Source organism: Pygoscelis adeliae, unplaced genomic scaffold (genome assembly GCF_000699105.1).
Source record: "Pygoscelis adeliae isolate BGI_AS28 unplaced genomic scaffold, ASM69910v1 Scaffold175, whole genome shotgun sequence".
Taxonomy (NCBI): Eukaryota; Metazoa; Chordata; class Aves; order Sphenisciformes; family Spheniscidae; genus Pygoscelis; species Pygoscelis adeliae.
This window is the reverse complement of record NW_008824941.1, coordinates 5,507,088-5,524,645: the sequence shown is the minus strand read 5'-3', so window position 1 is coordinate 5,524,645 and position 17,558 is coordinate 5,507,088. Positions and strand designations below refer to the sequence as shown.

Sequence of the window (17,558 nt, the reverse complement as noted above, 5' to 3'; positions counted from 1 at the left end):
ACTGGTACCCCATGAAACTAAAAATAATTTCTGTTGAGTATCAGGTTTAATTAAAAAAAAAATCCAGTAATTAAATGTTTGTAAAAAAAAAAAAGATTTTGACAGTAAAGAATATATTCTCCATGTTTGTGCAAGAAATCAAATATAATTTGATTTTTCTTAAACAGGGGAAAGCAGTAGATCATGCATGGTAATATTAATTGGTGATACTGTCAGGTGTTTTTAAGGATATTAAAATGCATATTTGGCTTTAACAAGCTGACAAAAATTAACGATAACAACAACCTGGTAAGTCAGGTGTACTTTCTCGTAAGTTCATGGGCACTTTTTCTATCCAAGTAAGTGAAACCATGAGCTGTCAAAAATGGTGGAAAGTAGTTTTCTGTCATAAAAATTAATTTCTGCTTATGTGTAAAGAAGCACATCTATTAAATTTTGTATACTAACACTTAATGTTGCATAATACATTTTTAACCTGACAGTGTCCCTAAATTATCATGTCTGTTTGCTTTCATTTTCCAGCTGGGTTTTAATTTTGCATGCATTTCAGTGAAATACAGTATGCATAATAGTTGTTTCCTGGAAGCATTTGGGGGCTGTCTCTGCTAGTGCTCTCTAAAATGAGCAAGGTAGTAGAATTAATTTTCCTTCTGTGGAGATTTGTAGCTAATGAATAAGTAATGCAGAAGTGATTCCACTTCATTTACGTATATGCATATGTGTTTTTGAACTTAATGTTGTTTGAAGAATAGCTGTAAGTAATAGGGATCCCTTCTTTTTAATGACACCCCAAACAACTCCAAAATTTAGTAGAACTAAATATTTCTATTTTGAGAAAAAAAAAAATTAAACTCTGATTAGTTTGGCAAAGCAATTTGTAACGTGTAATGCTTGTCCTTAGTTTATCATAGGAGCCTCTGTGAAGCTGTTTTTTTGAAGTAATGCCAATAGAAAGTGGAAGTTGTGCATCTGCTCGCCAAGCAAAGCAGAAACGTAAATCGCATAGTCTTTCAATCCGAAGAACCAACAGTTCTGAGCAAGAACGGGCAGGACTGCAGAGAGACATGTTGGAAGGGCAGGTAAGATAATACACTGCTGCTTGGGTAACTTCCGTAACTTTTTTTATGAGGAGTGTTTTCTATGTGAAGAAATTAAATAAAATTAAGTAATGAAATATGTCCAGTAAAGCTGCAGGAACAGCAGACTTTCCTGCTTGTAAGTGCTGACTGTCTTTGGAGACTATTGATGTGGATGTTGACAGTGTTTCAGGTTGTATTCAGACCTGTGGAGCTTTTTATCGGCTTTTGTGTGTTCTTACATGAATGATAAAACCATGAAGAAATACAAAGAAACAGCCTATTTATTTTGCTGCAATCCCCCCTCCCCCCCTTAAAGTTGGAGATTGATTCTTGATGTCATAAGTTTGAATTTGGAATAATAGTAACCCAGAAATATGAATAAACCGAAATATTTATTACAACTCTGATAGGGAAGGTATTAGTGGGAATGCTGTTCTGCACTCCTTTCCGTAAAGTAAACAAATATTGCCTGATTGACAGAGGTGTGAGCCGACTTAAATTTTTGTTTGTGTCATGGGGTGTGGTTTTTGTTGTTGATTTTTTTTTTTATTTGGCTCAAATGAAGGTGTGGTCTTCTGCATATTAAACTTAAGGGAAAGAACAACAACGACAAACTTCTGTAATTTTCTTAATCATGTCAGTCTGTGTAGTGGATACAATCTGGAGCCACTTGGAGTGTTTCACCTAATGATATCGAGATTAACTGTAGGTAAGGCTCCTATAGGAAGCATTTGAAGTAGTGCTGCCAAAGATAAGCAAATACCAGTTTGAGAACTATTTATTGTCATATTGACTATGCATGTTAATGCAGGCCTGGCAAACATGATGCTAAACTTGATTTTTATCAGAGAGGTGGTTTGAAATACCAACAGTGTTTGGCTACGAGAAACCTCACTTTCTGGACTCTGCAGATACACTGAAGGGAAAACCTTGTGTTTTCTCAGTGTTGTGACATACTTTTAAAATTTTTTAAACTGAATCTATTATTTGGTAAATTACAGCATTAGTTTTCTGGGAACTAACAGAGCCCAAGTTGTTGCTTCTAGTCATCTAGTAGCTGGAGAATGTAAGTACTTGGACAGAAGACTGTTCATGCACTTGGACTGTTACAGCCTTACTTCAGGAAAGGAATGAAGGGCAGCTGAGCGGTCAAGGCATGCTGTCACTTCAGCGTAGTAAACCAAAATTTTAAGCTGTTTTAGTATTTCTTATCAAACTCTGTAAGTGTATTATGCTGTAATATGTAAATATTTTCAATGTTTTATGTATAATTTTATTTAATTTTGTTGACCTTTAACCTTCAACAGCCTGTGGCAGATTCTAATGAATAGAGAGTATTAATGCCCCTTCACAGTGGAGCTGTAAACCGCATGAGACTTAGATAAGTACTTTTGCAGATAAACAGATAACATTATTACATGATATTTTAATAAGCTAATTTAAATAGCGCCGGCTTTAAAGAGAGTAAAGGAAATGGATGTGTTTTACTATGCTGGTTACTTTAGGACAGGTTTAGATTTGCTTATGCTTTCAGGCTCTGAGAAGTGGATTGAAAACCTTTCCTACATCTTCCTTTCTGTTTCAAAAGTTGTAGGATAACAGTTTATTTCATAACCTCGCTGTATGGAATTATTGGGTAATTGAATAGGAAATAATTCTAACTTCGGTGTTTCTCTTAATAGTATTTCATTTGTATAGTATTCTTGTTTAATCAGTTTTGTTTCAAGTTAGTGTTAATCGGGATCTGTTTCGCGTTCTGGTTGACTGTGAATGCATGAACAAAAATACTGTCTCAAGGGAGAGGCAGATGAAGACGCAGAAAGGAATCTCCTAGGGGGGCATAAGGAGCATAGTACCACTTCTTTCAGCACAGTGCCTGTTTCAGCACAGTGCCACAGCTTAAAATAGTTGTGAAACTGGTGTAAAACTGAATTGTGCACAAGCAGATGTGCTCTATGTCGTGGCTACTAGTGGTTTCTCTTGCTCTTCTCTTTAAAATTGATGTTCAGAAATAACTTGTAAAATCAGGATCATGATAGGCTTTTCTAACTGTTTCTGAAGACAACCATCTTGACTGTATGAACCAAAATGTGAGTGAGATTAAATTCTGGTTGTTTAGATGCTGACTTGGTGGAAGGTGCATGCTGCCCTCTGATGGCTAGTATGCACACTCTTCTTCCTAATCCAGCCAGTTGACAGGAATGGAACCAATTTCTCTTGGTTTGGGTTTGCTGGAACACTTAAGAACAAAACAAGCTATAATCACCCTTAAACTTGCATTGAATAATGAAGTTCACTCGTATTTGGCTGGTGTCGTGTGCTAACATTTGTACTCCCATTCTAGTAATGCTTCTTCTGTACTTCTAGACCTGAAATAGTGGTTTGTGCTGTGGCAGAAGCTGACTCAATTTTCTTTTTTTGCTCATAGCTGATGATTTCAAGATTTTGAAATTACATACTTCTGCTTTGTTTAACAAAAGTAGATGTTGCTTATAGGCACATTCCCTGTATATTTGATAGGTGAACACTGATATATTAATAATATGGTATACATGATACCATATTAATTTCACTTTGAAATTTGGTAACTTGTTTCCTTGCATAGATATTTCTCAGTTTTTGAATACAGCTGCATTATTTACAGGTTTGTCCGGTAATAAGACGTTATCTTACTGAATTCTGAGCTGATGGGTTAGATAAGCTACAAAGGAGTAGTTGAACTTTTTCATTGTTAGGGTAAGGCTCAGTTAAGTGGAAACTTCTTTTAAAAAAAGTTTATAGCTGTCTACCTAGATAAATAATAAGTGCAGTAAGCCAACTTACATATTGTGGTCCACCAGCAACTGAAGAATAGAACAGGTTTAGTAGAACTTATTTACGTAGTGAGCAAGGACGGTTCATCCCTTGATCCATACTTGTAGTGGATTAATTGATTATAGTTATTAGACTAATGACCATATTTTCTCCTTCCTAATTTGCCATTTTTAGTAGCATGCTGTGCTTTAAATTTTAAGATGTTTGTTAGTACTAGGTTCTCAATGTACTGCAGTCAGTTGTCTTCTGCTTTACTCACTGTCTGCTCAACAGTATTTGATAAAACAATCATTGATACAGTGAGAACCTTGACTCCCAACAGAAATCAGTACTTACTTGTTTTGGATATGGTATACATTTGTTCAGGGAAAATATGGTGCTGATCTCTGTTTTATAGGCAGATGAATAAAATTTAAATAACTTGCCAACAGAAGCTTGTGTATTGAGCTCAGGTCATATAAATCCTGTGTTAGTGGTTTTATTACATACTTGTTTTTGTGCCTTGGAATTGCTATGTTGATTATACTGAAGAAAAAAATCAGCCCTCTGTGAATTAGCTTCAAAATACTTTCTTTGAAGAGGAGGTGCTTGAATAATATCTGGGGAAGGAAGGATTAGAAATTGCAGTTTCCTTCACACTTAATTGTGGTTAGTGAGAAAAGTAGGTAGATGTTAAAAAATATGTTTAAAAGGTTAGTTGTCTCAAGCTTTGGTAATAAGGTGCTTTGTGATGACAACTTCCTAGCCTAATGCATAGGCGACTTCTGAATTACTTGTCAACCAAAGGTATTCTTTCTTCTTGAACTGGAAGCGTCTTGACATTATATTATAAATTTTTTCCCACCTTTCTTCTTTAATGGGTTGTACATGTATCTTGGTTTTGTAATTTGTCTCTAGTAAAAATAAAACCCCACAGGTGATTTGATTTCTGTCCCTTGAAAGAGAAAGGGTATGTAAAATGAATAATTTTATGATGCACAGAGGTGTTTTGTTTTGTGTTCTACACAAAACAAAGTAGTAGTTTTAATTTCCCTCCTTGCTGGGAGATAGATAGAATTGTTAAAATCAGTTTAAGATTGAAGGGTAACTACCTAAAATATATGTAAAGAAAAATATAAACCGCAATATTTTGCCTTCTAGGATTCTAAACTACCATCTTCTGTCCGGAATACACTCCTTGAACTTTTTGGACAAATAGAGCGGGAGTTTGAAAACCTGTATATTGAAAATTTGGAATGTGAGTATCTGTTTTTTTTCCAGCAATTTATGAGTTGTTTGGATTTAGGATAACTAATTGAGACGCTTACCTTGAATACTGTAGTGTAATTACCGTAGCTTTTCTCTGAGGAGTTTAAGAATTGTTTTGAACTTGTAGCCAAAGATGGGGTTTGTACCTTTTCAGAAAAACCACTTTATTAGCTCTTGGACACAAGTACTGCGAGCTGATGTGTGTCATCCTCCTTGACTCTTAGGCAAAGAAAGTGAAGTGGATTGTCATTGTAGGCTCTGGTATACACCACGCTAATCTGGCAGTAACTCCTTTCAGCCATTGAAGTTTGTGGCTTTGTTGTATATTTACAGGCTTAATTTTAATGATGTAATATTAGTAAATGAAATTGGAAAAGTGTCTTACTTGAAAAAGTGTACAATGTGGTGGTTTTGGATCATACTACTTAGTACATTGCATAACCAGCACCTGCAGCTGTTCATGAATTTTGAAGTCAAGCACACAGCTAAAAATTCCAGGTATATCTGCAGAAAGTGTTATTTGTTTAATGACAGTGCAGTTGTATGGTAACGGAAATGATCCAAGGTGATGTAAGAGGATCCAAAGTAACACAGGCAGTCATACAGTAAAGCCTCTGCTCAATTTTCCTTGCTGGATTTTGGAAGCTGTGTTGGGTGGCTTGGCTTCTGAATTGTGGAATCTGTCTGGTTTGGCTCCAAGTCAATTTTTTTTTTCACACCTAATCTGTTCCCACAGTTAGACCAAACAATCATGTTAAAAAAAAAAAAAAAAATTTTGTGCTTTTTGAAAATATGCTGGCTTTTTATTCTCTTAAAACCTGAGATTGTGTTGGTTAAAGGCTATCATCAATACTACACATTTTTCAGTGACAATTTGCACAACTGAGTTCTCAGCCTCCTTCCCCGAGCAGCCCTTCCCCCCCCCCCCCCCCCCCCCCCCTACTACAAAAATGTTTGTCAGAAAACAAGCGGTGAATTTGTCTGTACCGTCCAGAGTATGATTATTTTCCTTCCATTCCATTTCTGTTTCTTCTGCATCTTCCTTCTTCACCTCACAGTTCTAGTTCCCTCCTGGCCTTTGTGATCTCTTTGCACCCCCCTGACAATTTCTAAATTTTTCTCTTCTGATGCTCAGTCTGTGATTTTTTTTTTGTTCTTGGTCTAATTCCTACATTAGTGTTGTGGTTGCCCTATGTAGAGAATCTCAGGTTTTTCATCCCTGGCTCTTCATACACTCCCTTTCCCTTATTACAACTTATTTCTAGCTTCTTTCTTTTCTTATCCCTTCCAGGCTTCGGTCTAAAGCCTTTCAGGCAATCCTTGTATCTGCCTGGCTTGTTTGTTTCAGTCATCTGTTACTACAAGCCTGTCTCTTTGTTTACTTCTCTTTCATAGTGTCTGTGTTTTATAAAAGTTTAGGTTTATGTGACTGGGAAGGCCGGAAAGAGAATCTTGCTTTGCTCATTTCAAGCACTTGGATGTGGTATGGAAGTGTAAACTGAGTTTTCTAGTGCTTAGAACTGAGACTTCAGTGAATTTCTCGGAAATGGCAAGAATCATACTCCTGATGGGTGAAGTTCTCCCACATTTCAAAGCCTGGGAGTGAATGACTTCTTTAAAAGAAGTCCTAAGACTTTGTGGAAAGGCAGACCTAGACTTAAGAACAGTGAAAAACTTTTTGGTTAAAGCCTCTCAATGAGATTTCACCTGAGGAGAACACTTAGAGTATCAGCCCAGATTTTGGGAAAAAACTATAAGCCGCTGAAAATGTTCTTCATAAAAAGAAGCTGAGCAACTTCAAACCAGCCCAGCCACTGGAAATCATTTACGAGTACCTGGTTTCTTTTAGCTATGCCATCACTCTGTCTTGTGTTGAAACAGCTCTGGTGAGAGTTATAAATAACCAACTGAAAAGCGTATTCTTGTTACAAATACATGCTTTGTCTGATGTGCAACGAAAATATTTTGATCGTATTTAGTGTTTCTAAAACACTTGAATGTAAAATGTATATGTTGTCCTATGTTTTTTAATGTATTTCAAAGTATAAAAATATACATTTGCTGCACTACCTTTCTTACTGAAACTCTAACAGTAGGCAGGCATTCAGGGGAGAATACTATTTCGTGCTTAATAAAATCTTTGTCAAGAAATGACATACTAATTCTGTGGCTAAAATATTTATCATGCTGCAAGTTTTCTGTCTTATGTTGGATTTAATTCAATACAGGTGTTGCATGTATTTCACAGAAGCTGTTTTGTTAATCCTTAGCCACATTTATTAGTAAAAGTAACAGTAATTAGAAACCACTAATACTTTCCTTGGAATCTGGGTCAAGGTTGATCTCTGGAAAATTCAGCACGTGTCTTGGTTTATGTCTTGGTGAGACCTGCTTTTATAAAATCATAGTTGATCTCTTTTCCTGTCCGTAGCATAAAATAGATTACTTACTAACCATAACAATTCTTAAATAGTATGTTAATGGTGTTGTTAAAAATATTCAATTTTTTGTATGAATGTGAATTTTTGTTATTGTTAGTACGTAGAGAGATTGATACACTGAATGAGCGTTTAGCAGCTGAAGGACAGACAATTGATGGCGCTGAACTGAGCAAAGGACAACTGAAAACAAAAGGTAAGAGAACCACAAAGAATCCTAAACTAGTATTTTTGAATTTACTTTTTGTCTACTTTGCTGGCCAAAACTTATAATTGTATTGAAGGGAATTAATACCACTACTTGTACAAATAAGCTAATGCTGTATTTGAAATATCTTCCTTTGAATTTATTTGTCTCAACAGCCAGTCATAGTACCAGTCAGCTTTCTCAGAAATTAAAGACAACTTACAAGGCATCTACTAGCAAGGTATGAGAAAAATTAAACCTGTACTCATCAATGTGTACTAACATGGCTGTCTTTAAGTTGTAAATTGTGGTTTCTTTAAGCTGAGTAGTGCTGTTCTTTAAGTAAACCTGCCTCATGAGGAACAGTATCTTTATCTCGGATTCATCAATTACCCATTACTTCAACCACACTATAATTTTTACAATAATTGTTCACCTTTTCTAAAGAATGAATGTTGGAGGGGGGAGAGTGTGTGCACACGTGCGTATGTAGGATTACTCTTGTAAAGAGAACTAAAAAACCCATTCAGTTTCATGAGGGAAATAGAGAAATAGGTAGTAAATTTCCGAATAAAGATTTGGGTATTGCAGTTGAAATGGGGATTTAAGTAGGCATCTATACGTGTACTATTGCAGGTTTTTGTGGGTTTTTAAAATCATTTTTGTTTTTCAGTTATGAGACTAGAACGGTTTGTTTCCTTTATGCTGCAAGCCTTGCAAATTAGTAGCTAGCAATCTTCTTTTGGCCGGTCTCTTAGCACAGTTACCCTTTCTGATGTTTTTCATTTTGCACAGCTGCATGTGTCTGGTACTTTTGTTTTCCTCTTTCTCTCCCCTTTTCAATTTTCATAGAGAGTTTACTTGCTGCTCTGTTTGCCCTATCTCAGGGCCATTTCATGATACATTATTAAGGGTAAATGAAGTGTGAGGAAACCACAGTGGGATCTGGTACGTGAACCAACTATATAAGAAGCTCTGTGCTGAACTGTATTGCAGGCTAATGTGTGGTTATTGAATGACGCTAGGTGTCTTTGAAATACCATCTGTTAGGTAGTCTGAAAGTTTGAGCATAAGAGTAGTGTGGTGAAACAGATCTAAGTTACCGTGTTTTATTTGGTCTCCTTTTTATTGTTTGTCAAACTTTCTTTTTTATTGTCAATCTGATGCATAGAGATGCCTCTTCCTTTTTCTTAAGAGTTAATGAGTTACGAATTCTTTAATGAGGCCACTTAAATAGGGACAACATGATATTAATAGGGACAAAATAGTACACCTACTATGTAGTTATGAATTGGCACTTTCTTTAGTGTAGTGTTAGGGTATTTGTTGGGGTTTTTTTGTTTTGGTTTGGTTTTTTTTAAGGCTGGTGTTAAATGCTTGTCATCTTTTACTTGCTTGCAATGTAGTGCTCGTATTCTTTCCCGGGCAAGGCAGGCGGACCTCTCAACTTCAGCGTGGGAAGCTGGGAAGTATGGGGTGGAGACTCCTGGGTAACTGCTTTGCTTCCCGGTGTTCTGACATGCATGCACAGCAAAGTAGTCATGAGTAGTAGAACATGAAGAATTTAATACCTTATTACAGACATGGTACATATCTCTCGTATCAATCGATAACCAACAGATGTTTGAATGTGCTGATATATTTCTTTCCACAACTTTGAATCAGAGTTTACGGGGGGGTAGAGAGGAATGCTAAAGGGAATGATAAAGTTGTGAGCATCTCTCTCTCCAGTGTGTTCTTTGAAACCTTTCTGCACTTCATGAGAGTGGCTTTATTTCGACTGCTTCTTCCTTCCTACACAGAAGAGTCAAAGCTGCAACCTTTTGTCTCTTGACCCACAAAGAGACTATAGCCAAAAGTCAGGAAAGACTATAACTAAGTTTCTAACAAATGATGATCTTTCTGTCTATATACTGACTGGATGCAGTTAGAGTTCCCTAATACGCTCTCTGAGAAAATGACATCTGAAGAGTTTTAAGAGTTCAACAGCTTTGAAATTCTTATGTCTATATTTATGAGCATTGAATGAACAACGCTGTTCACAAAAAATGAGTTGTGTTCCAAACTCAGTGGGGTAGTGGATTGCAACTTTTCAGCCCATCCTTTATACTGTCACTGCACGCCTAACTTAAAGCTTGTCAGAAGTCTGTTTGTTTTTTTAAAAAAAAATTTTTTTTTTTCCTCTGTGGGTAATTAGAAGAGGCTTAAGTTTTACAAATCAATTGTTTTGTGTAATTGCACACAATTACATTTTTCTGATTGCCAATATATAAAAAGTTTAGGTTTGTTCTGAAAAGAGCTTTCAATATTTGCTTGTTCTTATGAGAAAGCTGACCCTTGACTGCTTTAATATTGGTAAAACATGCTAAGACTAAAGTAATCTGTTAATTTTCTTGGGGAAAATGCTGAGGTAAACATGCTTAATTCGAGTCCTTCTTAGAAAATTCCCATAGCTGGATACTTTTCATCCCTTAGCTGAGTTAGGATTCTGAACATTAAGTTGGCAAAACTCATATCAGACAAGGATGCGTTTCACAGCAGGCGTTATCCACCAGTGCCCAAATCCTGAAAAGATGGAGTAGATTTAGTGCTTGGTACTCTAAAAATAATTTTTTGTCTCTTTTAATGGACAAGATCTTGTAATTTAACTGCAGTTGTTTGTAGATGCAGGAATTGCTATATGAAACTTACATTTTGATGTTAACAAGATGTTATTGCTGATGTTAATAATCCCTGGCTATGACAGGAAAACATGAACAGTTTAAGCAGAATCCTAAAATAAACGGAAATGATGTAACTTGCTCCATCATAAACTAACTTCCAGGATCTCTGATTCTTTTGGATCAGGAAAAGGACTCCTAAAGGAAGGTACTTCTTCCCCCAGCAGTTGAAGGGAATAAAACTTTTTGGAAGATGTAGTTTTTGACCTCACTGCTTAATGTTACTCCACAGGACATTCTGTTCATCAGTCATAGTGTAATGCTGCTGGACTGGTCCCGAGTTGATCAAGTTTTCGTTCTTGTTTCTAATGTGTCCTGTCTGCTTAAGGGACATTTTTACAGAGTGTTTCAATTTGTTTGCCATGCAGTTGTTTCAATTTGTATTCAGTTTTCCTTGTTAACAAATCTCTGTATAGAAGGGAGTACATGAAACCATATGGATTTAAGAAAGAGGACAGAAAAAGCTGAAACATGCTCAAGATATGATTGCCCACTTATTTGTGTTTGTATATGATAACCTGAGACCTGCTGAAGTTATTTTAAGAACTTTCTGCAGTGCAGACGCCTCTTTTTAGCAAGTTGCATGTTATTTAAGTATTTCTTTTCCCTTCCTGGAAGATTGTTTATATATGGTTAAGGAACCAAGAATTAATCCAGGCACTATGTAGTTTATCCAATTACTGGTATGTGAAGTGAGGGAGGGCAAAAAAGAAAGGAAAAAAAAAAAGTGTAGAAAAAATGTACGTTAAATCTGTATCTGGATATTTAGTGTTAGATAGTTTTCTTGAACTCTTATCTTCCATGTGTTCGTTCAAGACTGCTAATACTCCAAAAGGAGTTTTGCAGCCTTGCCATTAAATGATCAGTGAAACCACTGTCCAGCAGTTCTGGAAAATCCATGCTTGTTGATGAGTAGGAAATAGTCTCTCCTCGAAAACTTTTGCATGAGGATTTGACTCAACATTAGAAAGACAGAATGCAAGTTTGAGTGCGGGGTTGAGAGTTGAAAAACTTCAAGTTTGGAATCGGAGATGAGTGCTGTATTAGTCTTTAACTGTTTGCTTAATTCTGCTGTTCCAGTTCTCATACATGACTCCATTTAGTTTCAGGACTATATTCAATGTGAAAGTTGCATGTGTAGGATTGTATTCAAGGCCTATGAAACTCTGCAGTATGGTTGAACTAATGATCTTTACCATTAACCCATTTTCTTTTCAGTGCATCCTTAAAGATTGTTCTTCTGCTGTGAAACTGAAATGCATATTAGCTGTTTAATTTGGAATTAAAAAAGGGCATTATCACTTCATCATTGGAAAGTTGACATGCTCAGGATTTGGAATGCTCTTGCAGATATTCTTAAACTTGTAAAAACCTTGCTTTAATGACATACTTAAGACCTTCTTTTTGATACCAAAAACTAATGAGGTTTTAACCTTGGTTTACGGTATCTGAAATGTAGACTTAATTAATTTTCTAGCTTTTACTAAGCTGTAGATAAGTCTTAATGTGATTTGTGTTGAAGCATTTAAGGGTTTTGACTGAACCGGTCAGATAGATACCTGCCCATAATTGCATGCAGAGGAAAACACGGATAAATGGAAGTAGTCTTTTTGTTTTAGTTGTAACAAAGCTTTTCAGATAGTCTTTCTCAAAGAGCAGTTATGAGCTTCAAGACTTGTGAGGTAAAAATAGGGTATTTCTAACAGTGGTTTTGCTTTTTGAAGTCATCTTTCACCACTCTTGATTTCAGTTGTCTCTGGAAGTGTTCCAGCAAGACAAACTTTTTTTTTTTTAAATATTGCAGTCCCCTTTCATCTGGAAATGCAGAATTTCTGCAATTCGGTTCCTTTCTGTAGATATTGAGTGTTTTCATCCTTCCTATACTATAGTGCCTTGTAGTTTTACCATTTTTGCTAGACCTTTTTTTCCTTTTATTTGGTATTACTTACGCACATACTAATTTGATTTAATGAGTCTACCCTATTTTCCCCTAATAGCATTGACTTTGAGGGAATGTGCTTATCAAATGTTTAGATGAGTTTGACATATCTTTAAAAAAAAAAAAAAAAAAGCTTTATTACACAAATAAACTGGCATATGCTCTCAGGTTGATGTTTGATTTGATTAGCTTTGTGCAGTTTTGAAGAAAAACAGCAGTGAGTGTTTTAAATGAGAACGTTTCTGGATTTTACTAGAATTATGTAACAAGTACATTTTTTCAAAGACATTACAATGGACAACATGGACCGTCTTTAAGTTATCAGATGTACTTGTTTGGGAATAGGGAAGGAAAGTTTTGAGTGGTGGTTTTTTTGTTGTTGTTTGTTTTTAATTATAATCCTTTACCCAAACTGAATGGGAAGTGCATACTGCATTTGTACAGCTCATTACTCCAATGAGATTGCGTTATTGTCAAACAGAATAGTTTATCTTGTGCTCTGTAAAGAGGGGAGTGTTATTAAAAAAGAAAAAAAGAAAAAAAAAATTGAGGTATGTTTGCATCCAAACTCACTTTCCTACTATCAAATGTCAAATTTTTGACAGTAGTGAACAGCCAGAACACCGAAGTATTATTATGAAAAAGTTAGCATCTATTTGTATTTGTGAGATAATCATTTGTTCTTGGGTCAATGTGGAAAAAAAATATGTTGGTCTCTCTGCTATTTCAGATTGTATCCAGTTTTAAAACTACAACATCGAGGGCAATCTGTCAACTGGTAAAGGAATATGTTGGCCATAGGGATGGTATTTGGGATGTCAGTGTCGCGAAAACTCAACCAGTGGTGTTGGGAACTGCATCTGCCGGTAAAGTTTTGTGTTGCTTGAATCTTTAGAAAATTCTAGTTTAGTCCCTAAGCTATAGCAAATGTAGATCAAAATCATACTGGAATACTTAGCTCCACACTGAAAGAGTCGATTTAAAGAAGTTCAGTAGCTGAAAAATTCTTAAATTGCGGTTTCCTTGAATGCATTTAACCTTTAGAAGGTTCAGATGTCCTTGTTGATCTTTCTGAAGTATGTGCCAGGTAACTTCCATGCAGGTCACGCTCTTCTTAGGGTCAGTCCTAGCCTGTTGGATGGTGTAAAAGGGTGGGTTGGAGAGCTGCTTGCTTGGAGAGGTCTCTCGCACAGAATGCTATACTGTTGTATACAGAGATCCCCACAGACTTCCTACTGTAATATTGTTTAGCCTTTGTTTTATAGAAGCCGTAGACTTAGTCATAGTTTGCATATTCTTGTATTCTTGCATTCATCTGGCTTTTACCTAAGGGTCTAGGGGCAACTAAAAATCTTAATTTTCAGATCTTATGTAACTTACTAGATTCCTTCCTCTCTACTTAAGAGAGGGAATGGGTACTAATGAATAAATCACTAAATCTACTATGATCCAAAAATCAATCTAGAGTCTTGTGTGGATTTGGAAAATTATTAGGGAAATAAACCATAACCAGTTCGAATTGGTCAGTTTGAAGTGACAGCCTTTTGAAACTGGAACAGAATCTGAAGACACTGGGCATAAACATTATGAACCAGAAACCTCTGCTTCATAAGCTGAACTGTTACCATTTTTATGTGTCCACTGAGGGCACATTTTGTCTTTGTGTGGGACGTCTTGTCTTTGTCCTGATTTGACTTGGAAACAGCATTCTCCAATTCAGCATTAAGGTTGTCCCCACTTACAAATACTTATATTAATTATTTATTTTGGTGTGTGGCAGGGTAAAGGAGTGGCATTGGGAGTGATTTCCTTTTTAAGTAAGTTTTAGTAGGGCTTTGCAGTGACCTGTGTGCGTTTGGGACTTCTATGCAGGAAGTAAATAGTTTGTGCATAGAACTCTTGTTTGTAGTGACTGTCTGACTTTTTCACCACTGAATGCTTTCTGTGTTCTTTCCGAATCTCATGATACACAGTTGGAGCATTATACATAAGTATATAACCAAGTTAGAAAAAATATCAGAAGTAGAATTTGCCTTTAAATATTTACTGCAAATTAATCCGATTGGGACAGCACCCTCACTTATTTTGAGATGCTTAAGTTAAAATGACAGGAAGCTTTTATATTTTATATATAAGGTAATAATCAAGAGGAGTTGGTCTTTTCTACATTTGAAGTCTATTTCATATGGTATGCTCTACATCTGAAGATAACTTAGTTGTTGAATCAGTTAAAAGTGAAAACCATACATTTGTGACAATATTTACAGCTACTCTTTAATCTTTGTAGATCACACTGCTTTGCTGTGGAGCATAGAAACAGGGAAGTGCCTTGCCAAGTATGTAGGGCATGTTGGATCAGGTAAGATAAGGGCATGTTGTGAAAACTCGAAACAGTGTGTTTGAGAGGGGGAAATGTGTTTTGGACAACTAGAGAAATGTTTTTTGTGGTTTCACTTGCACGTTTACCAACACCATTAACAAGTCAATTGTGAAGTTCCGTTCATGTTCATAGAGAGAACGTTTTGTACTATGATTCTTAGAGAGGCGCATTAAGACAGTTCCATAAATGCTAAATGAATAAACAAGCCCATATAAAGAAATTTACAGGCACAGTTATGACACTCAGAAGTTAAATGTCGGAACTCATTGAGGTCTCATGCATATGCAGAAAAAGAGAAGTTTAAAAAATTAGCTGTTTTACAGGATCTGTGTTATATTTGGGATACAAGATAGAGATGCTGGCTGACCATCTATTTGCACTTTGTTTAATATATGATCCCATATATAATTTGTTGCATAGTATTAAAATCTTGTTTTGAAGATGGTTAATCCAATGTAGGCGTTTGTCTTCCTCTATACTAGTATGAATATTTCAGAAACAGTGTTTTTAAACCTCTCCTTGGGTGGAGAGCTGCAGTGCAGTAAGTGTTTTTGATGTTAATCTTAATTTTTGGTGTCCAATTTGGCAAGCACCTGATTAGCCCACTTATATCTCATAACAGGTTACAATATAGGGTTTTATAGACCAAAGGTGGGGAGGTTTTCCATAGCTTTAACTTGCTGTTGAGAATTGATCACTTTCAGTGATTTCAGTCATGCACCCAGAAAATTAGGAACGCAGTTTGGTTAAGTAACTCAGCTAGTACATCCCATGAACTTTGTGGCAAAGATACAAATAGAATTAAGTTCTCCAGAGAGTGCTCAGCTGTTTCAACCATAAGTTCTACTTTTTTTTTCCTGCTATATGACTTCTAGCTCCTACAGCACAAAGATACTAATAGATAGATGCATAGAAACAACAGGTAACACTTTAATTTGTTCAGATATCTCAGGTTGCTTGTTGCGTGGAGCGGGTACCTTTAGCATCTGGAAAGTCACGTTTAAAAACTCCAATCACTTGCATTTTCATGCCGATAGTTGTGTGGGTTTGTTTTTTTTTTTTAATTGCTATTTGGATAACCATGAAGATAATAAAAGCTCTAAGCTGTATTTCAACAGTTGTGTGTAAACTAAGCAAAAAACACAAAAAAATTATATACACTATAATTTATAAAAATTATATAAATTTATATAAATTATAGAAAAAATAGTGTATTTTTAATTTAGTAAAACTTTTCTTTACTTGTTTATGCTTGACAGTGATTTGAAATGGAGCGAAGATGTTGGGTGCCAGCAGTTGGTGCACTATTGAGTTAGTTCAGTGTGAACAATTTAAGGAGTATCTTTTTAGACTCATTACACCACACTCTCCTGACAACATAAGCATCTATTTTACTTGTATGATGGATGAAAATGATTTCTAAGTTCTTTCTTGAAGAACTGTTGAAGACAAGCTTATGTATTTTGCAAAGGAAAGTGCTTAGTAATGAAAAGTAATTGAATCTTACGCACTGAAATAAAAAATGAAGAGCTTTGTAGGTTGATAGAATTCTTGCAGGGCTATTTTAAAACAATCATGTTTTGATTACATATGGCTGTAGGACTGAAATCTAATTTGTATTATTTGCATTAGGTTTTTAGGCATTTGTTCTTGCAATCTTAAGCAATAATCAGAAAGTTGATGGCCATATATAGTAAGTTTTTTGATTATGTTAGAAATAGTTATGAGTACTTAAATTCTCTTTATGGAAGTCCAGAGCATTATCTCCTTGTCAGCTTACACACGATTATTTGAACGTGGTTTGTTTATCCTCTATAACATGAAAAACTTATATTAGATTCAGGAAATAACTTGCTAGAAAATATGTATTGTTGTATAATCAACTAGAGCTGCTTTCCTTGATACTACGTAGGTTTATGTACTCAAAATACCATTGTGCTTTATCTCACCTAAGAGATTGCTATACTACAAAAAATTACTTAAAACTGAAGACTTCTTGATTTTTCAATGCTTTTAATGATAAAACACTGTGGAAAAAATTCTTCTGGTATACTATCTTAAAACTTTTCTTTGTTTTACACAGTAAATTCCATAAAGTTTCATCCAACTGAGCAAGTGGCTCTTACAGGTATGTAAAGCTTTTTCATATGCTGAGTATGTTAGTCATGATGGAAAAATAAGTGTCATTCACTAGCATCTTTTTGGTTGTAGCTCCTCTTCCTACTGCTTTGTCAGTATCCTTGTTGATTGAATTGTTTTTATATTTTAAGACATAACAAATCAGAGCTAGATTTTTCCATCTGCGTTTGTCATATCATTGTCATTTGTGCTTACCTGCTCCAAAACAGACACCTAGAATCATACATCAGCCGAATGTTCACAAGTCCACGGGGCCTGATGGGATTCACCCCAGAGTTCTGACAGAGCTAGCGGATGTTATGGCAGGACGCCTCTCGATCATTTCCCAAGGGTCTTGGGAGTCTGGGGAGGTCCCTGCTGACTGGAAGCTAGCCAGTGTTATTCCAGTCTACAAGAAGGGTGTGAGGGAAGACCCAGGGAACTACAGACCTGTTAGTCTAACCTCGATTCCTGGACAAATTATGGAGAAGATTATACTGGGTACTGTTGAAAGGCATTTAAAGAATAATGCAATGATCAGGCACAGTCAACATGGGTTCACAAAGGGAAAGTCCTGTTTAACTAATTTGATATCCTTCTATGATAAGGTCACCTGCCTAGTGGATGAAGAGAAG

At 35.8% G+C, this 17,558-nt stretch overlaps 1 protein-coding gene across 1 annotated transcript in view; it reads left to right on the top strand.

Moving 5' to 3' along the window:
• The first annotated feature begins 924 nt into the window (after window positions 1-924).
• WDR37 (WD repeat domain 37) overlaps window positions 925-17,558 on the top strand; it is a 41,605-nt gene continuing 24,971 nt past the window's right edge. Inside the window, exons 1-7 of the mRNA XM_009325547.1 lie at window positions 925-1,079; window positions 5,034-5,130; window positions 7,680-7,775; window positions 7,943-8,007; window positions 13,156-13,291; window positions 14,713-14,784; window positions 16,889-16,933. Of these exons, the coding sequence (XP_009323822.1) occupies window positions 942-1,079; window positions 5,034-5,130; window positions 7,680-7,775; window positions 7,943-8,007; window positions 13,156-13,291; window positions 14,713-14,784; window positions 16,889-16,933 (649 nt within the window). The 5' untranslated portion in view covers window positions 925-941. The remainder of the gene's footprint in view (window positions 1,080-5,033; window positions 5,131-7,679; window positions 7,776-7,942; window positions 8,008-13,155; window positions 13,292-14,712; window positions 14,785-16,888; window positions 16,934-17,558) is intronic.